Source organism: Drosophila persimilis, unplaced genomic scaffold, assembly GCF_003286085.1.
Source record: "Drosophila persimilis strain 14011-0111.01,24,50 unplaced genomic scaffold, DperRS2 tig00000191-arrow-pilon, whole genome shotgun sequence".
Lineage (NCBI taxonomy): Eukaryota > Metazoa > Arthropoda > Insecta > Diptera > Drosophilidae > Drosophila > Drosophila persimilis.
The window spans coordinates 5,330,996-5,358,391 of record NW_020825298.1 but is presented as its reverse complement, the minus strand read 5'-3'; the positions used below and the strand labels follow the sequence as shown (position 1 = coordinate 5,358,391).

The 27,396-nt window shown below is 43.6% G+C and overlaps 2 protein-coding genes across 6 annotated transcripts; one reads left to right on the top strand and one right to left on the bottom strand.

Annotated features, from left to right (window-relative positions):
- On the top strand, positions 1-24,395 carry LOC6589368. Of its 5 annotated transcripts, XM_026989056.1 has the most exons (7): positions 1-213; positions 284-949; positions 18,823-19,043; positions 19,600-21,120; positions 21,181-21,641; positions 22,673-23,369; positions 23,423-24,395. In XM_026989056.1, the coding sequence occupies exons 1-7, from the start codon at positions 161-163 to the stop codon at positions 24,235-24,237; spliced, it is 4,434 nt and encodes a 1,477-aa protein (XP_026844857.1). In that variant the 5' UTR covers positions 1-160; the 3' UTR covers positions 24,238-24,395. The 5 variants fall into 5 exon arrangements, with proteins under 5 accessions (XP_026844857.1, XP_026844856.1, XP_026844858.1 ...); XM_026989055.1 differs by having other exon boundaries at positions 19,600-21,641; XM_026989057.1 differs by lacking the exons at positions 1-213; positions 284-949 and adding exons at positions 10,734-10,924; positions 18,561-18,737 and having other exon boundaries at positions 19,600-21,641.
- Positions 24,396-24,833: 438 nt separating this feature from the next.
- On the bottom strand, positions 24,834-27,296 carry LOC6589369 (methyltransferase-like protein 13). The gene is made up of 8 exons (XM_002015217.2): positions 27,181-27,296; positions 26,996-27,118; positions 26,697-26,933; positions 26,433-26,640; positions 25,756-26,374; positions 25,503-25,695; positions 25,309-25,448; positions 24,834-25,251 (listed from the first exon to the last, which is right to left on the bottom strand). The coding sequence occupies exons 1-8, from the start codon at positions 27,270-27,272 to the stop codon at positions 24,842-24,844; spliced, it is 2,022 nt and encodes a 673-aa protein (XP_002015253.1). The 5' UTR covers positions 27,273-27,296; the 3' UTR covers positions 24,834-24,841.
- Positions 27,297-27,396: the final 100 nt, after the last annotated feature.

Sequence of the window (27,396 nt, the reverse complement as noted above, 5' to 3'; positions counted from 1 at the left end):
GAATGCTTTTAAGTGATATTAAAAGAAGGTCAATAAACGCGGAACGGAAGATAGACGGAAGATACTTAGGTAATACCGGAATTTCGATTGGGGCCGTGAAAATCGTATGTGCGAAAACAGTTAAGAAAAATCGGAAAATAAAGAAAAGCCAGCTTATAAAATGCACATACGACTGCATTTAGTGCGCTTCATGTACATAAATTTAATACTAAGGTAAGAAAGCGGTAGACCAAAGAAAATAAAAGATCGTTCCTCTAATTCGAGTTCCTGTTTCCGATTGCAGCTGCTGTTTCTGGCTATACGACAATGTGGCTGCAGCAGATGCGGACACAAAGAGCGGTGGTGGTGGTGGTGGGGTAGCAGATGCAGATGCAGCCACAGCTGCGGCAGCGGCAGCGGAACAAGCCAGCGCCCAGCACCGACATCAGCCCGAGGCGCCACCAAAGCCAGCCACAGTGACGCCGGAGCCCCCACCCGACAGAACACTGAAAAAGGTGGCTGCCACAACCGCCGATACACATCCAGCGGCGGCAGATAGGGAGCCCCTAGTGGAGTCTGATTATGGCAATCGGCCAAGAACTAGTGAAAACCCGAAAAAAGCAAAGGGGTTGGCGGCGGCGACCACCACCTCTGGCAGAGACACGTCAGTGCATGGTGGCAAAGTCTTGGAGGCGGCATCAGCGCCGCCGCATAGTGTAAATAGCCATAGTGAATATGTTAGTGCGGTTCCCGCTAGTGAATTGAATTTAGCTGCTAATGAAAGGCACGAGCTACCTAGTGAAGCGGCAGCCCAAGTGCCAAATAATCAATTAAATAATAATAATTATAATAATATTAATGCTGGAAATCCGCATAGTGTTAGTGAATCTGAACAGTTAGAGCCACCAAAGGAAAAGCAGCAGCAGCAACAGCGGCAGAAGCAGACACAGAAACAGCAGGGGAGAGAGAGGTAAGTGCCTATTGATTTGTGCATATTTAAGTGCAATCGACATTCGGTGTGCATATGTGTGTGTGCGTTTGCAATTGATAAGTTCTGACCCACTGCCGTGTGCTCGCTCTGTGTGGGAAGGTATTCCACCACCTCCACCCCCTGTGGCGTAATCATGCTAGTTATCAATTTAAAAGTAATTTCCCAATTGACGTGACATATTTGCTTGAACTTGAACGTGAGAAATGCCTAAAGAGAGCCCGTGACGCGTCAGAGAGTGAGAGTTTGCGAGTGAGCGAAGCGGAAGGCTAGCAAAAGGATAGGCTGAAAAGCAACAGAGTGACAGAGAGAGAGTGAGTTGCTTGAACTTGAACGGATGGAAGTGCAAGGAGGAGAACACAAAGAGAGAGAGAGAAAGACAGACAAGTACTGTTTAAACGATGCAGCTGATGTTTGCCACCAAAGTGTAACAAGCGAAATTTAAGAATTTTCAAGATTGTGTAATTGATATCTGATTTGCCTGATGCTGCAAGTTTGATGCAATCACAATTAAACCAAAAATAGCACCTAAAAATAAATACATAGAACATTCCAGAATCGGAATCGTACTTAATTTTGAGACACCCCCTGACACGTGTACTGCCGAGCAGCTGCTGCCCTGTTTAGCCAGTACTCAAGAGAACAAGCAAACAAGATTAACTGCATTTCTCAGCTATCTTCCTGTTATCTCTCTCACTCTCCCGTGACGAAGCCAGCCCCCCACGCCGCATGAACGACTGGCGATTAAATCGCCATTCATTTCCGATGTAAGCGGGCTCAGCGTGTGTGCTACAAAACATACCATTGGCCTTCATCGACGAGTACTAGTAAGTACTACTATGCCAGCGCTTATCAGTTCTGAAAGCTATTTCGTTGCCATAGGGGCCGCCGGCGCTTATCGGCCTTTTTTGTTATTGTTGTCACGTCTCGGAGCTACGCGCACGATCGTGCCCACATCCGAGTTCGTTCACATGCTGCAACTCGTCAAAAGTGGAAGATCAATTGGTTTGTGCCTTTCACTCACTCGCAAGGTCAATATTGGCACTGTTTTTGCCTTTGTTTTCTAAAAATATACACTGTCCAATATTATAATTATCGATACCCACGATTGTTGTTGCTCAGCGCTCATCGAGTTTCATTTTCGTTTCGAAAACACAGACACGAGTATTTGTTCACTCAGACCAGGCCAGGCCAGGCCTTTCGCCTTTCACAAAGTTCTATTCGTACGAGTATTTACAAATTTGCACGCGACGCACTCCAACCTCACGGGAAAATGCTCGGGAAACTGTTGCTAATTGCGATCTGTTTTTGTTGTTAACCGCACAGCGTGGTATTACCCTGTAGATTATAGGGTATATTTTCATATAGTATAACATCCGCATGCGTGTTTTGTTGTAAACATTTTCATTGATATAGTTCCCCCCAGCATGCCTGCCTGCCTAAGCTCTTGTTATTGATTAGTTTCAGTGGATTGTTTGTTATGATTGTATGGTTTATTTATGGACTGGCTGACAGGTGCCAGGCGCCATCTAAGTGAGTTCTCGAATTTCTAGTGGGTATAGTACAGCATTTTAGGCCTGATCTTGACATTGAAAGGTGTTAAATGATCGCTGAAAAGTGTTAAGAGACAGCACCCCTTCCACATGCTCTAAATGTATACTTTTAAGCTCAGAATCCGCAATGCGATATGTCCTCTAGTCTAGTCTACTGGAAACCCTCAGCTATCTTATCTCTAGGTGAGGTTCTTGTTTCCCGTAATGAGAACAGTTTTTGCTTAATTTTTCTGTCTCATCTTTTGCTTTGTAAACATGATCTTGACATTGGAAACGGGGGTGGATTGACTGTGTTTTTGGAGCCAGAAATTACTCTACACCCCGAACGAGTACGAGCATGCATGATATTTTATGGGTAGCCCTAAGCAAATGAGGATTTAGCATTTAAAAGCCGACGTGTGGTAAAATATCCTAAATAATAATTCATGTGTGTCGTAACCGCGGGGCATACATATACATATATGTATGTATGTATGACTTATATACCCTGTCTCTGGACATGATCTGACTGCTGCTGCAACGGCATCCAATAGCAATTCCATTCCATTGCATTCGCAGCTTAGTAGCTGCTGCGATGGCGGTGGTGGGACACCCACGCGATGTCTTGTCACAATGCCTTTTGCCGGTAATTTGCTTTACAGTTTTTCAATTTATTTTCCCCCTTCCTTCGATCGCTTTTTTCTCTCTTTCTCTCTCTCCCTGTCTCTGGCTCTGCGTGGCTCCTCTCTGGGCTCCCTCTCTTTGTGTGGAACGGCAAATGCGCGTACTTTCTAAATGCCTCCTCCTCCGGTCCGGTCCGTCCGTCCGTCCGTCCGTCATTCAGTCAGTTAGCCGGCAGACTGTCTGCCTGGGCCTATCTATTGGTGGCCGGCCATTTCATTCATCCCAAAAACCGACCAACAAAAAAGAAGGCATTAATGAAAGCTAACTTCAACGCGCCGATGATGGCTATACACTTGCACCAAGGGGTATTATGGATAGGATACTTTCCGTCCCGAGAATCCGAAAACAAAATACAAAGTTGGAAGTTCAAGTGCTCCGTTCATGCAGGAAACGCTAATCTTGGTAGAGAAAAGTACCTTTTCGGTGATCTACAGAACCCCCGGAAAGGGTATCCATTAGAAATGAAATAAACCAAGTTTTAACGATTCAAAGGCGCTGTGGGTGCCCCCCCCCCCATCGAATGGCAACGCTAGAAAAAACGCTAAACGCCAACGCCAGCAATCGCTTGGGGTGGGGGAGATCCTTTAAAGGCTTTCGAGAGCATCGCTCGATATCGGTTTTCGGTTGAGTTCGATTCGGTTTTTGGTTTGGTTTCGATGTTTGCTTATCGCACGGGAGTAAAAGTGTTAAATGGCAGCGAATCAGAGTTTTTGGATTCGATTCGATGTCATGTTTGTGTCTCCCGTCTGTCTGGGCTCCCCCTCCGAAAATGGCTTTATCAGTATGAAATTTACTTTCATTTTTTTGCATTTTCCTTTTCCCCCGAAACGATTTTCCCAGCCAGAAAAAAAAGCAGCCCCTCTCTTGACAGACTAGACATAAATAAATTTTCTTAACGCAGTAGACAGAATCAAAATCCATTTCGCGCGAGAGAGGAGCCTTCCAGACATACACACATACCATAGAGATACCCCCATACCATATGTGTGTGTGTTGTGGGTCTTGGCAGGTGATTGGGGGACGCTAGCGAATCTTTCTTTTCGTACGGCTCACTCGTACTTTCACTTTCGATGTAAAGGACTCTCTAAAAAGATTTTACAGTTTAGGCTTTCAAATGCATCATGATCTTGTTTAGGTGTAAGTGTAATCAAACTTGGCAAAAAGCCATTATCATGTATGCCGATCCTCAATGGACATGCCCATAAAATGGCCACAGATCTCGCGGTGATCCAACCAATTGACGCTTATGCAAATCTCCTCCACAATCGCCAAGAAAAATGCTTGTTCGCCTGTCAATGATCGCTCAACGAGATCTGATGGAGTCACTCTCCAGTCTGCAGTCTCCAGTCCCCAGTCTCTCCCCCCATAATGATCTTATCCCCTCCCCTCCCCACCCCAAAACAGCGGATCGGTGGAGCGCAGGAGCAGTACAGCGGAGCCTCACCTCAAATGTCCAGATACTTAATTGATTGTGAGCGTGCGCCCATTGACTTTCGTCAATCAATTTTGATCGCTGATTGTTGATCGCGTTGATCGTTGATTGTCTATCGTTGATCGGTCGATTACTGGATCTCTTGCGAATCTCGTCTAACAGCATTGATTAACCCCACACTGTTCGTACGCCTTCACTTCTGTCTTTTGTCTTTTGTTTTGTTTTTAATTTTGTTGCAAGGCATTCGCATTCCTCTCGCATTTTTCTCATTTTTTTCCCCTGATTCATTTAGCAGCAGACACGAGTCGTAGGCGCCTCTCTAATGAAAATGAAAATGAAAATAAAAATAAAACTCTCTGGAATTGAGAGAGACAAAAAACAACAACACAAAAGAAGCCGGTTATATTTTGTTGCTCTTTTTTGTTTTTGCATCGCTTTTTGCCGTTGCATTTGCCGGCATTTTTTCCTCTCATGTTTTGTTGTTTCTGTTGTTGTTGTCTCTTTTTTTCTCCTTTGCATTTGTTATTTGTTAATGATTATCTGGCGAAAATGCCACGGAGATATAGAAAATGAGAAAGAGAGACGTAGACAGAGACAGAGACATGGACGTGTAGACGTTTTGGCATCGTGCGGAGTGAAAAATGTTTTACCTCCGCGTAGGTGTCAGGAGGGAAGGGAGGGAGTGACGGGGGAAGGCAGCTGCTGCCGCTGCCTGCAGACTGTTTGAGTTATTATACATTTCTGTTTGTTTGTTTGTTGTTGTTGGTTTTTGTTGTTGTTGTGTTTTTTCTGCTGTTAAACAAATTAATATGAAACTTTTCAGTGGAAAAACTTTACTTCACTTGGGGGGTTTTTATTGCCTTTGGCTGGGCAGGTAACGGAATGGGTTTTCGGGGTGAAATTGGGGGCAAATATAATTGAAATGCAGTGGATACTTAAGTTAGCAGTTACCATTGATAGCGGTTAAGAATTGTTAATTAAATAAGTGCAATTAACTATAAAATCTAGGATTTCTATGAATCTTAAGAAAAAGATAAATCCACAAGGCCTTATAGGCTGTTTTCAAGGTAGAAATTTGTATTGAAGTGCCATAGATAGACAACAAAATACATGCAATGTGTGGATGAGTGTGTGATCGATCCTCTTTTTTGTCAAGAAATAATTTAATTTGCAATAACGGCACAAAACAAAACGAAAACCCATATCCGTATGTGCATATGTATGTACATATGTATGTGGGTGTGGGTGCTCGAAACAAGCGGTATTCTTACGGCACTCTCATTCTCTCTCTCACTGAAACTCTCATTTGTGGAATCTTCGTTTACATTTCGGAGACGTCCAGCAGGGCTGCCCTTCCTCTTCTTCCTGCATTTTTAGGTGCGTGGAGCAGCGCAGTGAGTCGCTGTTTTGTTTTTGATCTCCATCTCTCTCTTTTTGTACCAGCTTTTTTTTAACTTCTGCAATACTTACTGTCGTATTGCATCATCCTATTGCCTTCTCTCTCTCTCTCTCTCAGCAATTCCTTTCTGATCTTCCTTATATTTCATTATCGCAGACACCAGCACAACCGCCCCACACTCGGCTGAGATGCCGCTCTTTCGCTCTCAGGCCACGCTCTCAGCAAATACGAATTGAAAGAATAACGGCTTGCCTAAAATATTGCCTTCGTGAGTCTTCGTCCCCTGCAAGCATAGTAAACGAATTCATTTGAATTCGATCCCTTTTCGATATTGAACATTTCGAATGCAATTCTGCAGAATACATGGATGGGTGACACATCAAAAAGGTTGCCCCTTTTTTTTGTAAATCAATAAATGACAGAGAAGGCAGGAGTTTTGGATGAGTTGTGGGTATGAATTGTGAGTATCAATAAGGAAAGATCATAGATCATATGGATTTTAATTTCCAGGGTTTCGTAGCTTATATATGTACTACCCGAAATGTGACACAGGGTCACAGGAAAGAATAGGAAGAATACATAATGAATCCGTTCAAAAGGAGACCCTGTACATCAGAAATCCCCATTGGGAGACACTCTATAAAGAGGCTAAATGGCAGAAATTTTGGGGTTGGTTCAATCATTGAATTTTGTTTAATATCCATACGAAATCTCTAGATCTACAAACATAATACATAATCATTTAAACATCTCAAAATCATGTTTTCCAGGCACACGTATGTGTTTAAAAGATTTTTTTTGGGATAATCAGCCGACGATCAGAGGGGAGTCAGATATCTTTAAGATACCACCATCAGATAACGACTTGTATCTTTATTATCCTTCGGTAGATAGCGGCCAAAGATACATACGTATCTTAATTATGCATCTGGCGGTTATCTCTAACACCTGCCTTTACACAAAGTTCAATTGCTTTACTTTGACCTAAACTCTGAACTGGAATCCGCCCAGCAATCTCCTAGAGAGGTGTGCGATGTGCAACTGAAACTTTCTTCCCCAACGATACTCTCGAACGGAGCCCCTCTTTGTCCCGTGTAACAGCACCTCCACAGCCTCCACACTCCACCCACTGGGAAGGCTTTGGCAATGCCTCCGTCAACCACTTAACAACTCGTGTGTGTGCTCAATGGTGCTGCCTGCTGCTGCCTGATCCACACGAGTATTACTACCAGCCATGGCTCTCATTGTGTAAGCGCTTCGACTGGCTGCTTGGGGGCTTCGAAAACACTTTCGCATTACAAGTGTTTATCTTTCAATGGCGTTTGCTGTCTCGGGCAATAGCGCAGAGGCAACAAGTGCAACTGCAACAGAGCCACAGGTACAGCTACAGCCACAGCGGCAACATCCATGCAGCGGAGGTGGAGGGGCGAAGGCGGAGGCTGTAGCTGTGGCTGCGGCTGCGGCTGTGGCTGCGGCTGTGGCAGCCATCGATGGCAGTTGGCATCGTTCAATTCAATTGACACTTTTGGCCCGTTGTAACCTTTTTGCTGTTGCTGTTGCTGTTGCTGTTGCACGTTGCACACAAAAAGGAGTCGAAACAAATTGCCACAACATCATCAAAAGACAAATGGCGGCTCTGTTGCATGTGCCTCTCGTATCTCCCTTTCCCAAAGCCTCTTTCTCTCACTCTCTTCAGATTAGGAGGCAAATCCGATTTTTATGGACCCTATTTGCCCCACGAGCGGTGTTGCAATCTGTCTCCCATGCCGCAACAACCCACATGTTGTCGCTGGTGCCGCCGCTGCTGCTGTGATTTTACGATTAACAATTTCACTTTCCGTTGCACTTGCAATTATCCTCCCGTCGAAATATTTGCCTAAGTTTATGGACTTAATTTTCCCTGTTTTCATTCGCCAGCCATCGATCGGTATCTGCTAAACCATAAACCATATTATACAGTCCTGGACTGTACCCGCCATAAACATTTTATTTATATAAATATATTTCCTATTTCATTTTGATACCCTTTCCAAAGAGCCATTTCATTAAATATATTTTTTGATAGAAGAGAAGATTGATAGTTCTGCAGATAGATCTATGAATACAGATAGGATGGACCACGAAAGGTTGGATTTTTAAAGGTTCAATCACTATTTATGGCATACAGATGATCGATTGGGATCGAAAATCAAAACAGAGCTCCAGAAGTTGTTGTTTCAATCGTTGATACGTTTTTTGGCTGTGCAAATGCCCCATAAGTGAAAGGACACATTCGTTACAAATGACAGGAACAGAGGAAGCAAAAAGGGAGGATAAAAGGGTGGCAAAGGAAAGGAAAACTTGGGTTCCAAATCAAAGGCAAAGGAAAAACGTTGCTTCCTTTTAAAAATGTCTCATAAGCGAAAGGATACATTCATTTCGAATGAGAGGAACAAGCGATTCGGTATTTTATCTGCCTGTATCTGCATTTCCAAGAGTATCAATAGCTACGACTCCAGAAGCCACCGATTCCTTTATTGTATTTTTTTCTGGGCCTGGCCCACGCCTTATGCTAATGGTCTGGGTCCTGGCTGAAGGCTGGCTAACAGATTTAGACATAAACCTGTCACAAGGCAAAAGTCCAGGCCAAACCCAGAGACAGACAGACAGACGGACGGACGGACGGACGGACGGACGGACGGACAGGCTTCCTGTGGCTGTTGCATTCATTGTGGGGGCTAAAGCCGTTTCCGACACCTTTTGCCACCCAAAATGCAGCTGTGCCCCCAAGCAAGGAACACTCACAAAAAACACATTCAACCCACAAAAAGCACAAGGCACACACACACACACACAGACAGAAGAAAAAGATGCAAAAACCATAAGGAAAACGAGAGAAAAAAACGTGGCTTTTCTTTCTTTACCGTTGTGGGTGGGAAATATGGTGGATTTGCATTTTCCCAATTCCCAATAAAAATATAAAATATATACATTATTTTTTGCTTCTTTCTTTGGCTTTGAATCTTGGTAGTTGGCTGGAAGTTTGTCTGAATGAAATCTGTAGGAATTTACCAGACCATTTTATAGGGGCTCGGTACACCGGGCAGCCATATATCATCTGTTATGGCTTAATATATGACACATCAAATGTGAGGTAATATAAACGGCAGACAATATCAAATGTGCGGGAATATACGAGTAGTATTCATATTTCGAGAAACTGAAAGGAACTGGTCTTACAGGCAACTGAAAAGAGGTTTTTCCATATTATTCAGGGATGTCAAAGTTTTCAAAATTAACTGTGGGTTAGAGAAGGATTATGGACAGAGATTGCCCAAAAAGAGACTTGAAATTTCTTGAAAATAATGCATTTAAAGTCGTTTTTTTCTTTTGCCACAGGAGGTGTATGGTAGAGGTAGGGATAGAGGAAGGAAATACAAAGATCTGTCCCGAAATATAAAAATTTGTTAACCATATTTAAAGCTATTTATTTACATTTTTTCCCATTTATTTGGCTAATTTTTCGAAGAATAGAATTAATTAAAACTTAATTTCTTTTGAATTTAAATTTAACTGCTAATATTCTTTAAGAATCTATGCAAATTCTACCCCTGATCGTATCCACATAAAATGAAGGATATAAAATGAGGCATATCTAGGCCAATTATTAATTTTCTAGGCAGAAAGATCCCTTGGAGTCAAATATGAACTGTTACGGTCGCAAATTTACTGAAAACCAAATCTTTTTCAGAAGTTCCAGACCCTTGCATCGGGGAAAATGCATGGCTGTACAACAAATAATTTAAATTATTAGTTAGAAAATGTTTTTAAAATATTTTTGAGCCCCTAATAATCGATTAAAAATGTGTTCTAATATTAAAATTAATGATATAACTAGTTAAATGAAATAAGACTTTATAGCACCTCTTGAGAATGGGCTTTTATTTTTTAAGTGTATTATTCCATGGCTTATGAATAGTCACTGAATTTGCATCAAAAATATAGTAATCTATAGTTCGAAATTCCATAAAATATTTCTAAAGTCTCAACCAATCACAAACTTATTCCCCGACATCTGTCAAGCGTTAGAAATGAATAACTTCCTTACCAATTAATTGATTGATCACTGATCACACTGAAAACTCAAACAGACTTGAATTTCACTGCAGAAAACTGTTCCCCCCCTGAGAGGGTAGGAGATTCTTTGATGGACTCTCCACTTGGGGCACTTTTGGGAGCAGCATTTGCATGGCTTAAGCGCTTCCAGAGCTGTTGGCTTTCCTTTCTGGTCATCAATTTGGGTTTATTTTGCAGACAGCAGGAGCAGCAGCAGCAGCAGAGCCATGGCGTTAGTTTTTCACACATGCAGAAAAACACGATCCCAGAGGCAGAGCGGCAGAGAGGCATGCCACAGAGAGCGGTGCGACAAGTTTGCCGGTAAAATGCAGTCGGACGCTGCAGTCGGTTCGGCAAGTGCATGCCGATGCCGATGCCGATGACGATGTCGATGTCTCTCGATTGTTGAGGTAATGCTCTCTCTCTCTCTCTCTGTCGCTCTGTCTCTCTTTGTCCACAGAGCTGGTTTTGCTCTCTTTTGTATCTGTATCTACGTCTCAGATGGCAAATATATCTGCACACACACTCGTGGGAGCCGCAATTACCTAGAGTTCGAGTCTGTAATACGTTCGTTTCAGTTCTCATTTCGATTTCCAGTGGTGCGATCGTGCGCTTCGCCTCGCTCCCTGGTTGGTGGTGGCCTCCTCCTAACGGCGTGTGTGTGTGACCAAGGAGCCGCCTCCTTATCGATAGACCCAATAGCTAAAAGGAACAGCCGTATCCTTGTGGCATCAATTCAATAAGCGCGAGTGTTTTTGAGTGTCTCTCATGTGTGCCTGCAGTGCACTAAAACTTTGTTTTTGCTAAATTGTAATGTAAGGTCCTTGAAGGGAAAACCAACCAACTATGCCACAACAACGACAGCTGTGACCTCTGAAGGATATGTACTTTTTTCGGGGCTTAAGGCAGGGCCTATCGAACTATATTTCCTCGAGTCGATTGAACAAATACGAATAATAGCTCTTAATTGCAATTATTTCCCCGTCCATGGAACGGAATGGATGTTTATCGTTAGCAAATATTGATTGTGGTTTTAGCGAAGTTCAGTTAATATTTGAGGGAGAACTGGCCAACCGGATGCCACCTCCACCTCCACTTCCAGCCACAGCAAAATGTGTATCTTTATATCCCATAGTTTGTCCATCAATTAAAAGCAAAAAGCAGCCGAATTGCTCACGGTTGTCGCTCCACTTTAATCACTATTTGTATCCACTTAAAGTTGTGCAAATTTTTCCCCGAAAGAAAAGTCAACAAATTGGGAGTAAATATGAGATTGGTTTTTATTTTTTGTGATTTAATAGGGGATCTTTGCGAGATTTTTGCCTTAGAACTGATGTTGCTTCTGTGATTGAATGGTGGAAATTTTTAGGCATTTTCCTCTCTTGCATTCTTTGCAGTTCTAAATACCTCATAGAATATATCTTTATATATGAAATTATGATTTTGTGGTGATGTTTTATGTGCTTGAGACATTTCAATGTTAAAACGAGAATAACAACACAACAAAAAGACATTAAAAAATCATTCTGCTTTAAATACTTGGCTGCAATCCAGATGAAACATCTATCTATAAAGTAGAGACACAGAGAACTGCATTCAGAATTCACAATACTTAAGGTTTTACACTTTTTGGGAACTATTTTTACTTTTGTTGAACTTCAACTTATTTTTTGTGATTTTTGACAGAGAGATACGATTAATTTGACATAATTTAACTAAATTTATTACGATGCTTAAATGCTTTACTAAATATATATCCTTATGTCTGAAGCTTAGAGCAATTAATGTTAATAAATATTTTATTTAATATTAAAAATTCCATCAAGAAAAGATTCAGTTTATCCGCAATCTACATATGTATGTATATATCCAAAAGATCTTTTCTATGAGATGAATTAATTTTTATTAATTATTTAAAATACCAGAAATAACTAAAAAAAAAAAAAAAAAAAAAATCTAGAAAATCTTAAAGATCCTGGGAGACTACTAGAAAAGAACCAGAAAATGCTAGTTTTTTTTTTCAAAAATATTTTAGAAAAAGAAAAGATTGATACATTTTATTTCCTTATTTTTAATTGAATCTTCTTTAAATTGAACATGGAATATTATATATATGTATTATTACATAAGTATTATATATCTGTAGATCCCCGTGAAAATTGATTATTTTAATGAAATTATAGCCAGCTCCGACCTTTTCCAAGAATCATTTAGCTACGATTTATATTGTTTTAAGTCAAATTTCCAGGAAATTGCAATCCGCATGACGACTAATGTATGCATCAATTATATATTTACAAATCTTTTTTCCGATCAACTTAGTGATTTATTCGTGAAATTATGGAGAATACAAAGACAAAAAGGATTCCAAAGGTTATTCGCAGTCATGGAAAGGCGAAGAAAATTACAAACAGCCACAACTTTTTTCATAAAAGGCAAAAGTTATGCTCTTTCCAATATTTGTGTATTTTTTCTGGAATATGTTTGTAGCGTTATTTTTAAATAATTAGGTCAAGTTTGCTTACGGAGAATATCCTTCATCTTTATTTTTTTTTTAACCTATATTTATTTGAAATTTTTCTAAAATAGAGACAGATTTCTTAAGAACAATATTTTCTATTAATCTTACAGATACTTAATTTGAGTAGAGGCTTTCAGATTTTTAATGCTGCTTACGTCTAGTAAGATTTCCTCAATCGAAGCCTTGTATGTGGAGCGGTTTGCCCCCGCAAAATATTTTCACTTTTTACGCACACACACACACACACCGGAACACACACACTGTGCGACGACAAAAAATAAAAATATGTAAACCAATTTTCACATCGTTGTTGAAATATTTTGCATTTATTAATTTATTCAAAATGCAAGCAAAAGAAAAGCCAGAAATTCCTGACAAACTTGTAGGCAAAATTCAAGTGCCGGAACGGAACGGAACGGCCAGAGCTTCAGCTTCAGCTCCAGGTTAACCCAATCTGCCTTACATGGTAGTTAGATACATTGAAACATGGTAGACGGCTGCTGCTGCTGCTTACTGCCTTACTGCCGAGCCAGACAGTTTGCATTTCAATACCCTGATCGAATGGGGCTACTATGCATTTGATGAGATGTGTGTTAGGCGGAAAGAAAAGATTCTCTGATTATGAAACAAACTTCTTCCTAGAGCAACTACTACACGAAACTTCTGCCATGTATCTACTAGTAAGTGAACTTCTTCATCGGGAAATGAGACGATACTGTGCCTAGACTTATTCGTTTTTCTCTCCATCTGGTTTTGTGGAATGTATTTTCTCAGATCTTGATTTTACTCTTAAGATCTACCTACCCCTATCCAGATAAAAGTTGCGATATGGTCTGCTGTTTTTTGAAGAAAGATAACGTATACTCCATCTATCGTATAGCAATCATGGGAAGAAGTTGTCTGTTGAATGTTCAATTCTTATCAGAGACTTGTATCTTTTAACTTTATGATCTTTGTCTAGCATTTTCATGATATTTTTCAAGTTGTTTTTATTTGCATTTTCCTAAAAATTTTGTAGTGACATTTTTCTAGAATTTTTGTTGTATATGTTAATATTTTTCGGTATTTTTTTAGTATTTTCCTTACTAATTCTAGTTCTTAGTAGTTTAGATCTGTCTAATATTCTTGTGGACTTTTCTAGTATTTTCTGGTATTTTAAAAATTTGTTTTTTGTTATGACACCATACTTTGATAGTATTCTTGTGCTTTTTCTAGTACTTTTCTGGCTTGTTGAAGTATTCGTTTAGCTATTTCTAGTATTTGTAAATATTTGAATATTCCCCTCCGAGTGGAAAGAGTATCTAAACATTGCCTTAATGATTATTTTGAAGCTATCTTTCATTCATTTCTGTTGGTTTGAGACTTGAGGTTGGCAGACAGTCATAAATACATGCATAGACTACAGATACATACATATATAGATACAATATAGAGTCCCAGCTGCTGGGTAGTTTCCTTCTTCGGGTGCAGTGCAATGCCGCGGATGTGGATGGGGGATTTTTTGTCTGTGGTGTGATGTGGGCGTTCGGTGACATGAATTGCGATGCAGGCCAATAATTATTATAGAATACTTTTGTATAACAGCCAAATTTACACATGTATGTGTGCGTTTGGGCTCCCTCCATTGGAGGAGACTTCTTGTGAATGGGGCAGTGTCTCTGGCTAGAGTCTAGAGAGCTTTCAACGGATTGGACACATTTAACATGTTTGGCTGCAGTCACAGTGCTAGGTGCTGGCTAACACCCATTTGATACACTTTTCACTCCACCTCAGAGAATGGAGAAAGAGGAACTAAACACCCGACCCACCGACGCGTCGCGCTCTTGCAATTTGCAGATGTAAATTTTCGTTTAATTAGCTCTCTAGAGACCCTTTTTTCACGGAAAACACACATCAGAAAAACTGGAGCTGGAGCTGAAGCTGAAACTGAAGCAGTGCCGAGTAAAAGCTACTTGTGCTGCTCCTTGGTTTATTATGCAATAAAACTGAATACAAATATGCGCTAATTGTTGCATGTCGTCCCTCGAAACCCATTTTTCTTGTCTCTACACAATTTCCATTGCCCTCCCCCCCTCCAGTTTGCCGACATTTTGAAGCCACTTTTGAACCACTTTGCCTGGCCGGCGCGCGGCGGTGGTGACGTTATGAGAGATTTGTGAGGTGCAAGTGGAGGTCCAAGACCACTCAAAAGTTGAATCAGTTTTTTTTGTATTTGTTGTCATCTCAAGTTGCATGCCGCAGAAAAGGTGTTGCTGGGGCCATAGTTGTTGCTGCTGGGCCATATATAATACTACATAGTCGTCTATATATATATATATATATAGTTTGGTGGAATGGAATGCACACATCTCCTCCACGCATAACTCACAAAATATAGAGCAGGTTTTGAACGATTTGATTGCACTCTTTGCTCGAGGATGAGTTCAAGTAGTTGAACATTGATTGGGATTGGGAGATTACATGTTTATCGGATAATTCAAGGGTAACTGAAGTCATCTCCGTGATTTAACTATAAAAACATGAGGAATCAGCGAACTTTCTAGGACTTTAGGGCTTTACTAGGACTCATACTCAAAGAAAACATTTTCCACACTCTTTTAGAGTCTGAAAAACTTGGGAAAATGTAATTATAATACCGCTGGACATAATACCACTCCTTATAGAGACGTATCCAAATAGAGACTAGAGTCGAGTATCAAAGCGCCGCATCAGGCACATCAGGGGAGAGAGGGTAAGGAGCAGTTGGCATCAGGAATGTGTCCACCTGAAATATGGTATATATATCTATGAAAAAATGAGCTTTTCTTTGATCAAAATTTGTATTTTCATGAATTTTCAAAGCTAAAAATGTGAGGAAAATACCAATTTTCTATAGTTATTGCCTATTATTGCCTTTCTGACTGCGCGGAAGAGAGTGGTGGCTCGGTCACTTTGCTAAGAAATATGGAAAAAAATGTCCATTTACTGTTAAGCCGTATTGGGAGAGGGCGAGAGTGGGAGCCCACGTGCGGCGCAAAGCCAAGGCTGAGTTTAGATTGAATCAATTTTACTGACCCTTTATTAACCTCTCAAGAGTATGTACTCTTCGTATATTTCATGCCTCAAAATGTATTTATTTTTAAAAATTTTTTTGTTTATCAATAAAATATATATATATATTTTTTTTTATTTGTATTATTTTTCCATTTTGAAAGCGCACTGCAGTGAAATTTATTTTCTGCTCAATGCATTTTTTATATTTTTTATTAGATACTAGTTTTGTTGTTGTTGCCTAGCGGCAATTGTAGATTTGTTTGCCCAGCACTTTTTACGATGCCTCGAGTTGCGTGTGTTTTATCAGCCCGTTAAATTGTCGTTAATTGACAGATCGCTTAATATTACTTAAGTGTTTTGCGATAAACGAAACGATTCATGAGCTGTTCAACAGATGAATGGGCACTACAATTTATTCATATTTTTGTGGGTAAAGTAGTCACATCTCAGAGTTTACAAAGTTCAAATTTACGTATACGTAATGTCCACAAACCAGTTGACTGATTACCAGCCAAAGTCAAAAGGCTTGAAGGGGGGTTCGGCTCACTCTGGAAATGTCAAGTCGTTGAGATGATTTTTTAGAAAACTATTTTGAATAACTTGAAATTTCAACGCATTTTACGTGTCGAAATTTTTTGGCATCCACAATTATAAAGTTACAAGAAAACCAAATCATATAAAATGGACAAATCTTGCAGATTAGCGAATCTGGTTTAGATCGGATCATTATTATAGCCAGAAGTAGCGAGTAGCGCTATCTCTCTCTCTCACATACTCTACCTCGTATTTGTAGCAACACAAATACTGACTCAATATCGGGTATAAATGTAGAGCCTCGACTAGACCAGCCGCTCGTTAGAGCTAGAGCATTTCCTACCCAAAAAAGTATATATATTTTTGACCCTTATCAACTAAAGAGTCGATATAGACATTCCCATGAATCTTTCAATGGATCTCTCTCTTTCTCTGTTTTGGCACAGTTTCTTCTTCCTCCCACTGCTCCTTTAGATGTTTTTCTCTAATGATCTAAAACCCCGAACCCATACCCCCAAATTTATACGTTTTTGTAAGACAATATTTGTACGACAAGATCTACGTCTGTTCGGGAATTCCTTGTAAAAAGCACCAAATCGTGTGCCGGTGTGTGCGTTCGTTTATGGGAAATTTGTACAGCGAATCAACGTCATTGGCATTGACAGCGCGCAGGGAAACAATCGTTTAAAAAACCACATGGAATATTTACAAATATAAGCTAAATGTAAGCACAATCGGATCACAATATGATGGTTGGACCTCAAAGGGTGGCAGAGCCTCTTGTTTTTTTTGTTCTTTCTTCTGTTTCTGAACTAGATTTAAACAGACTGTGCAAATACCCGTAGTATGTATCTCCAATCCAATATTAACACTTGTGACGGAAATGGGAAATTCCCCAAGAGAGTACAGACGCTTTATGAGGAAGAGAGAGATCTGCCTCTCTGCGACTTTGTGTCTCTCTGTTCATAAAGAAGCAGGAAATCCAAATGCTCAGGCGTTTTTATGGGCAGCCATGACATAATGTATGCCAGTATTTGTGCCCATAATTGAAGCTGTGGTATATGCATCTGTGAGATACATTCTTCGTGCCCCCATGAAGTCGCAATTAATTGTAGGAGAATGCTCTCTGCTCGGAAGACGGTCGGTCACTGACCAGATTCAGTTTTAACAGAGGAAAAAAATGCATTAAAAATTAATTACAATCTTGACACAATTTTATTTCGCCAGCAAATCAGCAAATGTTTTATTTATAATCTCGAAACGCCCCCAATTAGCACGCACTTTTTCATTGCACTTGACACAGATCAGATCGGTAGATGCATCAGAGATCTATAATGTGTATCCTTATATGCACTTATTTCTGTCTGTTTAATTAGTTTGATGGCTTTCACATTACGGCCTGTCAAATCTACCGACTGTCACATGAAATTTTGCCACCAAAATACTTTTACAAAGTTGAGAAATATAATTTTCTATATTCAAAATGTTTTTGTTTTGAAATATGGGCGGGAATTCCGTTTCTGTAATCAGATTTGAGAGCACTTTGAACTGTGTGTGTTTTACCCCAGAGATTTCCCCTCAAGAACACTAACTTGTGAATACATTTATTCATTTGTGTGTTTCTCGTTGAATATGGAACGCCATTCCTGGGCTGTGTCAGTGCTCCGCTCTCTGCCGCTCCGAGTTCTGTGGAACCTCACTCACAGCTGTTTCAACTGCTGAACCGAAGCTCTCTGGCACTTTTTGTGTAGTTTTTATGGCAAATACTTGGTACTGGGAGTTACGACTGTGGGATGCCTTCTACCGAAGCCCGAATACTGTGTATTTCGTTGCTGGATTCCGGGGACCGACTCCGCTGTCCAATGCATTGAGGAACAGACGAAGTCGAGGCACAGGCAAAGGCTAGCCCGAAAGAGAATTGAAGGACTTAGTACCCTAGTATTTAGTACTCAAGCAAATCGAAATACTACCCCAAATAACACCGAATTGTAACGCAAAAGAAACCCACGTGAAACCCCAAGAATAAACTGAGAATGGAATCATTTCTGCATCATAAGCAGAGCATCCCCTAGACCTATTCTTCTGGCCAAGTACTGGGTAATCCATTGTCATTTAGAGGCTTTTTGTTTCGATATTTACACACTTCAGAGACACCTCAGACACTGCCCCCAGACTACGCCAGTAGGGTTTTAACCGGGGGGTAAGTTGCTGCCGCCTACAATCCACCCAAAAGGTTCCGACGTGGCCACGTATATACGGGTATACGGAGTATATCTTTCTTGTGGTCACAGCTGTTGTTGCTCTCGATGTACTCGACGTACTGATCTATAATAATCTCTGTATAAATATTGTATAACACGAAGCCCCCCCCACACATCCCAAAACACACAAATCGAATGTAACAAAATGCTGCTACAATTCGCTGTGAGGTTCATTTGTTGTGAGTTGAAAAAGCTGAAAACGAACTTAACCATGTTTTTAATATTCTTCTGGATTATATGGTTCTCGCAAATAATAGCCATATCAACGGTGTTCATGAGGTGGGATATATCCTTACATACTGTATATTTATTATACCTACTATATTCCATTAATAACTAATTGTTTTATTGTTTTTTTCTATAGCTTTCCAGAGATCATAACCGAGCTGCCAACTGTCACAGTTACGGAGCTGCCTCTGGATCGTATCAAGAATCGTCTGGAGTCTGTTATTCTCGAGGAGATACAGCCGCCGACGAGCAACAAGAGCGAGGAGAAACAACAGCAGCAGCAGCAACATCAGCAGGAGCAGGAGGAGCAACCGTTGCTGCCACTCTTTGAAGCTGTCAAGGAAGTGCCTCAGAAGGGTAAGGCCATAGATCTTGGTAATGCACACGTATGTGTGTACAGTGCGTTTCAGAGGTTTATTTGGTAGTGAAAATAAAGCTCAAAATAGCGGAAGACCACACAAATCTGTTTGTAACTTCTTTAAGGAGCGAAGATCTTAGACTTTCAGCTCCAAAGAGAGGGAGATTCCAGAGAAATACCTAAGGAGTATAGATCTTTAATAGCATCTTTATTGCATCCTCGATTTTTATCGATTTTAGCGATATTTATCTTTTTGCGTACTAAATCTATTTCTCTTCGATTTCTCGATATTTACCGATTTTACAGATATTTATTTATCTGTTCCAACCTCCCAAGACTATCTTGGGATCTTTCTGTATCTGAAATTCCTTTGCTTTTGATTGTCCTTAAACAACCTGTCAATAAGTAACCCAAACCCCAACAGTTACTGAAAGATATTGTCCTCATTGACAAAGTAAAATAAACTTTATTCAAACGCTCTGATATTCATTTTTGTTAAAATTCTCTACTCTTGCTAAATTTCCATAGAACTAATTTTTTTTTTTTTCCCTTTAGATGAACAAATGCCGAAAATCAATGATCCCGGGGGAGGCGTCGACCTGGATGGATTGCTTGCTTCAGCAGAGGCTGTAGGCGGCCCAGGAGACGATGGCACTGGTAATGTGACCAGCGATGAACAGCAGACTGGCGGAGCAGCAGCGGGAGCAGGAGCGGGAGAGGGAGAGGGAACTGCAAACGACACCGAGGCCAAGGCGAATCTCACAAAAGCCAATGAAGAGGTGCCCATGCCGGTGTTCTCCGAGTGGGCGCAGAAACAGATGGAGGCCGAGGCCAGTCGCGAGCAGGCCATGGAGCTGGAACAGCAGGTGGCCAATAACTCGGCCCAGCGGAGGAACAACACCGGATCGGCGAGTGGGAAGCCATCGACGCTGAAGCTGCGCTCCAAGAACTACGCCTCGCCCGACTGTGGGGCCAAGATCATTGCCTCGAACGGAGACGCCACCAACACGGGGGCCGTGCTGACACACTCGAGCGACGAGTACATGCTGAGCACGTGCGGCAGTCGCATCTGGTTCGTGGTGGAGCTGTGCGAGGCTATCCAGGCCCAAAAGGTGGAGCTGGCCAACTTCGAGCTGTTCAGCTCGTCGCCCAAGAACTTTACGGTGGCCGTTTCGAAGCGGTTTCCCACCCGCGACTGGAGCAATGTGGGTCGCTTTGCGGCCGAGGACAAGCGCACGGTGCAGACATTCGAGCTGCATCCGCATTTGTTTGGGAAGTTCGTGCGCGTGGACATCCATTCGCACTACTCCAAGGAGCATTTCTGCCCGGTTTCCCTGTTCCGGGTGTTCGGCACCTCCGAGTTTGAGGCCTTCGAGACGGAGATTCGGCCCAGCGACGAGCTGGACGACTTTGACGATGACTTTGGTGGCGGCGGCCAGGAGCAGGGCAGCAGCCACAAGGCCACAGCCGGCGGCGGTGGTGGTGGCATCTTTCAAAGCGCCTCCGATGCGGTCATCCAGATGGTCAAGAAAGCCGGCGAGGTGCTGCTGAAACCCACAAAGGCCTTGAAATGGTCACCAGAGTCGTTGCTCTGCAGAACACCCGCCCTCGGGGCATTCAGCTGCTCCAGCTGCAACAGTACGCTGGTCGAGAGGATCAACAGTCTGCTCTCGTGCCAGTTCCAGCAGCTGCAGGGCCTCCTCAATCACAGCCAGCTGAGGTCCGATCTTCTGCAGAGCCGCGTGTGCCTGGAGGAGTACGGCATCAGTCTGAGGGGCAACCCATCTGCCAGCGGGCTGGCCAAGCGTCAGAGCTACTTTCTGAGTATGCTGCCGGCAGAGCATGTGGGTGCCATGTGCAAGCTGCTGCAAGCAGAGCAGAACATCACAGTGGAGCAGCAGCAGATGGAGGCCCCGCAACTGAAGCCGCCCGCAGAACAAGAGCAGGAGAATGCCACAGCGGCAGGAGAGGCCAGCAGCCAGCAGGAGGTGATTCGGGAAGAACTACAAGAATACCCGCCAAGCGGGGAAATCGTGACGCCCGAGGCTGTGGCCAGCCAAGAGATGCCTTCAATCCGTGAGAAACCAGATCCTTCAACGACCACAACAGCCTCCACAACGAACTCCACTCCCGCAGATGTGAATATCTTCAATGTGTCCGACGAACTGGAGGATCTGGAAGTGCCTGTGGCGGCCCCACAGCCAACTGTCGCCGCTCCTGTCGTACCCACTTTGGTGGAGTCGCCCAGCGACTGGGAGACCTCTACCCTGGCACCCAGTTCCAGCGAAATGCCGCTGGCCAATGCAGAGCTGGCCATCGAGGACGGCAGTCCCGCCAGCTGGGAAAGCTTGGACAATCTGCTGACCACCACAGTGGCCTCCATAACCGCAGGAGGCAGTGCAGCCGTCGCCACTGCAGCAGCCATTGCGGGGAATGCAAATGGCAACCATTTGGGCGGAGGCGGAGCTGGTGCTGGTGCTGGAGTTGGTGCTGGAGCAGGAGCAGGAGGCATCGGATCCAATGTGAATCTGCAACAGAAGCTAACAAATGGCGCGCAGTCGGAGAGCGTCTTCATACGCCTCTCCAATCGCATCAAGGTGAGTGCAAAGAACTCCACAGCGAGCTCCATTCTGCAGCCAGGCCCTGCGGCATTTGCGTCACCAGTTGGCGTGGCACCTGCAAACAAACGACGAAACAAACAACCCACCCACCCACGCATACAGGCCATGGAAGACCATGGAAGGCCCTTGCTTTAGAAGGAAAACAAAAAGCGAAATGATACCCTTTAAAGGGGTACGACCTTTATTACAGAATTCGGTGAAATCGATAGAAGGGAGAAGGCCTTGGGGAAGGGTCAGGCCATTATTTAGTCATGTCTTTGCCTACAGAAATGTTAGCCGGAAAGGTGTGGGTATGTCTAGAGGGAATGGCAAAATCAATTAGATTCGATTCCAATAATCGCGCTTCATTCCTTGACCAAGTCACAGTCGCTCTCTCTCTCTCTCTATCTATGGCTGTTCTCTGGCCCAAAAAGATCACGTCTTTGCCCAAAGGAGTCCTGGAGGGATACTTCATTTCTTTCCTCTCATTGCTGTGAGATTTAAAAAACAAAATATATTTCTTGTGCATGACTCGACTCAAGATTGGAACCGAGTCACATTCCTCTTGAGCTGCACAAGCGCGAGGCTTTAAAGGAGAATGCTCGAGCATCCAAAAGCAAAATACATGTCATGTGCATGACGATTAAAGACTGCGAACTCGAGTCTCGAGTCAACACTAAGGGTTCTCTTGTTGTAATGCAAATTCAAGAAGCTTCCACACCGCTGCCTTAGAACAAAATAGGGCCCCACCTTCCGGAAGCTTTTCCCCCCGATAAAAAAGAGTAAAAGAGTATCCCCTATTCCGTTTCCTGTTGACCCAATCAGTTTCTGACTTGTTTATGGGCCCACTTGCGTGTTGGCTGCTCATTACAAGTGGCAGCAGAGTCACTTCCCGTTCAGGGGCTCCGCCCCAGGGCTAATACAGCATTTTAGCAGAAAGTTGAGGCCACCGCTGCCTTGCCGACGGACGTCATCCAAATCCAAAGCCACGATAAAAACCTTTCCTTCTTTTGTTCTGTCTTCCATAGGCGCTCGAAAGGAACATGTCGCTGTCCGGGCAGTATCTGGAGGAGCTGTCGCGCCGCTACAAGAAGCAGGTGGAGGAGCTGCAGCAGACGCTTACGCAACAGACGCTGACGGTGCGCTCGCTGGAGGACCAGAGCAGGCGGTACATCGAGCAGGAGCAGCTCTACCAGCAGCAGAGCGCCGAGCTGGCTGGCGAGGTGCGTGCCCTGAGCTATCAGGTGCAGGCCTGCATTCTGGTCATCATCATTGTGGGCACGTGCATCTTCCTGATGCTCGTCCTGGGCACTGTCTACTACCGCAAGCTGCGCCGCCAGACGCAGCAGCTCAAGGAGGAGCAGCCGTCCAGCCATGCTAAGGTGCCCAAGCCGAAGCTGGATCGCCGCAAATCCTACGAGCAGATGCTCAACCAGTCCACGCCCAAGCAGCGGAGACCCAGCGAGGAGGCGATGCTCATACTGAAGGACTGTGGCGATAGTCAGCTGGTGGGGGGCTGCCAGGATCTGTCCAACAGGCAGCGAAAGATATCCGTGTGCTATGGCAGCAACAACAACATTGCGGCCAATATGATGACTGGGAACCCCAATCTACGAGCCTCGCTGCACCGCCGAAAGGGAGCAAAACATTCGTGGCACAACAGCCTGGACACGGCGGCGACAACATTGTGTGCCGCCGAGCAGCTGGACACGTTCTTCGATGCGGGTAAGCTCAAAGAATGCCTCTCCAATCCAAGGCAGAATAATCCTAATCGATAGAACCTCTTGCAGATACCCTGAAGAGCCAGAAGCAGCAGCCATCGTCGTCGGCGGGAAGCAAGGCCGGCAGAAAGAAGTCCCTGCAGCAGCAGTTGGCCCTCAAGCGACAGGAGTCAGCGCCGGCCAGCATGATGCAGAATGAGCTGGCCGAGGAGGAGCCGGCATCGCAGAGCGATTTCGATGAGAGTCTGATGCTGGACGACGATGATTTGGCCAACTTTATACCCACCAGCGATCTGGCCTACAACGAGTTTATGCCAGAGGGTCCCTCCGGATATCTCGTACTGGACGCGGTTGATGGAGCACAGAAGCCGCCGGAGCAGCCCCAGAAGCAGGCAACAAAGAAGTCGTCGCGACGCCTCTCGTCGCCGGGCTTCTTCAAGTCGCCGTTCAGCAAAAGCAAGAACAAGGGTGGGAACTACAATGGTTTTGGCGGTATCAAGAACAGCCATTCGGTGCACGAGTCCACCTCCTGGGAATGGTATCGCCTGAAGCGCAACGAGAAGCAGCAACAGCAGCCGAATCACCATTCAAAGCAGACCAAGAGCCTACCCAACTCCAGTCTGGACAGTTCCTCCCTGTCGGAGGTGAATTTCTCACTCAATTCGAACTCCAACTCGACACAAAACTCATTTCGCATACTCGGCGAGGCCATACGCTCCTCGGGGGAGAGCAGCATTACCCCCAATGGCAATGGCAATGGCAGCAGCTGCAGTGCCAGCGGCAGTGGCAGCAACAGCGGCGGCAGCACCACCTCCTCCACCGCGAAGAAGAAACAGCGCGCCTTCAATAATATCTTTCGCAAAGTTTTTTGATTTATTTTTTATTTTTATAAGTCCCAGTGAGTTTTTTATTGCCACTAGACCCTGCCCCCTTTTTAATTGTGTTCACCAAGATGTTCCCACGAAGAGAGCCAGAAAATGGTTGAAGTAATTGTTTGTAAAAAATATATATTTTTATGGCCCTAATTTCATTTAAGAAGAGTTCCTTTTTTTGTGTTGCAGACTAAACTGCAAATGACTGTAATGAAACAACAACAAATTTAAGTATAGTACTTATTATATTTTGTAATCCTTTCTGGCATCCAACGATGTGCGGCTGCGTGTGCCTTTGCTGCTAGAAACCGAAACCTAATGAAAATTGATACGAAAGAAATCGTTTAACTGAGTTAATTTAATTACCAGCTTAAGTTTATAATGTATGATATATGATGATATATTCCAAGCCTCGTTATTCTTGCTATCCGAAATCCAACGATTTAGCGTACTTTAAGTTGAAAGCGAAAACATTTTGCGATACTTTTTTGCCACACTTAGCTCTTGTTATTATTAGCAATTCTACAATACAATTAGTTAATAGTTTAGTTTTTTATTTATAACTAAAATACAATTAACATTTATTTAAAAACCGAATCATTTTCTATAGCTTCAGTTCACTGAGAAACTCGGCCACTTCGAGGGGGTCCTCGCTGGCCAGCTTGTGCTCCTTGACGGTCGTGTTTAGGCCACGGCCCGCAGTGCCCATGGCCTTCTGCCAGTGCTCCACAGTTTTGTACTTCTCATCGTTGGCACAGTAAACCACCTCGTTGATGTCCTCCTCCAGTTTGTAGCTGCAGACGGCCGGGAAAACCTTTTGCAAATTGGCAATGGCCTCCGTTTTGAGGGTCTCATCGCGACACACCAGATTGAGCATGAACAGACCCTTGGGTCCAATGATCTCCTTGATGTGCAGGAGTACATCGTGGGCTAGAAAGCCCTGTGGGGGACAACTCATGCCCAGGCTGAGATCTTTGCTGTCCACATCGAACAGGACTGCATCAAAGTGTATATCTGAAAAGGGAATATTCCTTTTAGAAAGGCGTCTTCGCCAGGGGAAATCAAAGGTACCTTCATTACGACAGCGCTCCACAAAGGCCAGACCATCGTCAATGACCACATGGAAGCGTTTGTCCTGCTTCAGCTCGAAATATTGCTCAGCCACCTCCAGCATTATGGGGTCTATCTCCACAGCCGTAATTCGCGATTGACTGGAAAGAGATTTAAATTATAAAATTTGTAGAATGTGCACTGTGTCAACCTACGGTAGAGCGGCATGAAGGAAGCTGCACAGGCCGCCGCCTCCGAGGCCAATGACTAGAACATCCTTTTGCACATCCTTCTTGGGATTCTGCAGAGTTGTGGCCAGTTGGACGCCCACGGACATGTACAAATGATGCTGGCAGGCCAAATAACCAAAATCTATCTTCTTGCGCTCTTTTTTGCCTTTGATTTTAACTGAAATTAAATATTAAGAACATTAGAAATCTCTCAAAGAGGATAATTCTTCTGTTTTACTTGTTTTCACCAAGGCCTCAGACTGCACAACAAACTGATTGCTGAGGAATATCAGGCGACGCAACGTTTTGCCACCGGCCTCCACTTCCTCGATGCGAAATTCGCCGGATATTTTGGAGAAGCCACTGATCAGGGTCTCCCGCTTGCCCACATCGCTGCCCAGCGACAGATAGGGAATCTGTTTGATATGTCCGTACGGAGCCAGACTGAACACGGTATCGCCCAGCTCTGCCTGGACCTCCTCGAGCGTGTTGTAGACTTGGTCGCGATGCAGCGTAACCACCGCGAGACGCTGAAACTTCGCCGATGCCTGCAGCTTCTTGCGTCCAGAGGGGGTGCCAAAGAGCCACTCAATCTCCCTGCCTTGCGGCACAATAAATGCCGCATATTTGTTCAGGCCTCTGGCTGCCGCCTGATCTAAAATGTATATGCTATAGCGAGGGGTGTTCTCCGAGGGCCGATACAGGTCCAAGGTCACCTCATCGTGACCAGCAATGCTGGAGCGGGCCAGTCCGTTGAACACCAAGGCGGCCTTTTGCACAGAACGCACGGCATTGCTTAGCTCCGAAGACTCGGTAAATCTTTGCATTTTATCGTTACCTAAACCGAATTCCAAAATCTATACAAAACGGAGGGAGTTACGGAATATTCTATGGAATTATTTGGGATCTACTAACGGGCATTGGAAGACTCTTGAATTTGGTGGCAATGACCACGAAAACGGGCAGCTTCATGGCATCGTCGGCGTTCTTCTCCTTGTTGGCCTGTTCCACACCCAAACAGTGGACAATGCGCAGCATGCAGTTGTGACGGGGTAGGAACTCTACCAGAAAGTTGAGAATGTGCTCCTGCAGCAAGGATACGCAAAAATAGCGACCGCCATTCCTAAAATGGAATAAACGATGGTATATCCGAATCGCTTTAAAGCCCAGCATACGAACCGCATGGTGCGTAGAATCTCCTTGAAATAGTTTTCCACCACAGCTTTAGTTTCTGGGGCATCGTCCACAAACAAGGCATCCAGTGTGCCCTTATCCAAGGCCACGGAGAAGCTCTCATCGGGAAACGTCATGGCTGTGGCATCCATTTGCAGGAACTTCATATCTGGACGCGTACGTGAATTTTGCTCCAACATCTTCTTCACAGCCACCGGGGAGATATCAATATTCGTTATATCCCTGCGGAAGAAAAGCAGCTTTGGGTTATAATTTTACAGAGAGAGGTACTGGCTGTTTCGTACCTGTATCCCGAGTCATACATATCCATGCTCAGCTTGGAGTTGCCGCATCCTAGCATCAGAATCTTATCTACCGGCTTGATGTATTTGTGTATATGATCGCACAGGTCCAGATATTCTCCATACCTAGGAAATAGAAAGAAAACACATGTTGCTTTTTGTTGCCTCGGAAAACATCGTCTGCCTACCATTCAAAAGCCTTTTCGCCACGCTTTTTGAAGAACTCGTTCCAATAGTCGGTTTGCGCGAACTCTTCGCGTGTTTTCGGCAGTAAATTCATTGTTAATTTATATTATTATGCATAAACAATAAGGCGGCTTTAATATATCCATGTATCGATATATATATTTTTATCGAAGCACAGTGTAGTTTTTAAAACAATATCGGTATTTTTGTGTAATTTT

Coding starts and splice junctions, on each gene's coding strand:
- LOC6589369 (XM_002015217.2), bottom strand. CDS start 27,272: ATGAATTTACTGCCGAAAACACGCGAAGAGTTCGCGCAAACCGACTAT. Junction 27,119..27,180: donor GGCGAAAAGGCTTTTGAATG/GTAGGCAGACGA, acceptor TCTATTTCCTAG/GTATGGAGAATATCTGGACC. Junction 26,641..26,696: donor GAGATTCTACGCACCATGCG/GTTCGTATGCTG, acceptor ATTCCATTTTAG/GAATGGCGGTCGCTATTTTT.
- LOC6589368 (XM_026989055.1), top strand. CDS start 161: ATGCACATACGACTGCATTTAGTGCGCTTCATGTACATAAATTTAATA. Junction 950..18,822: donor AAACAGCAGGGGAGAGAGAG/GTAAGTGCCTAT, acceptor TTTTTTCTATAG/CTTTCCAGAGATCATAACCG. Junction 23,370..23,422: donor GGACACGTTCTTCGATGCGG/GTAAGCTCAAAG, acceptor CCTAATCGATAG/AACCTCTTGCAGATACCCTG.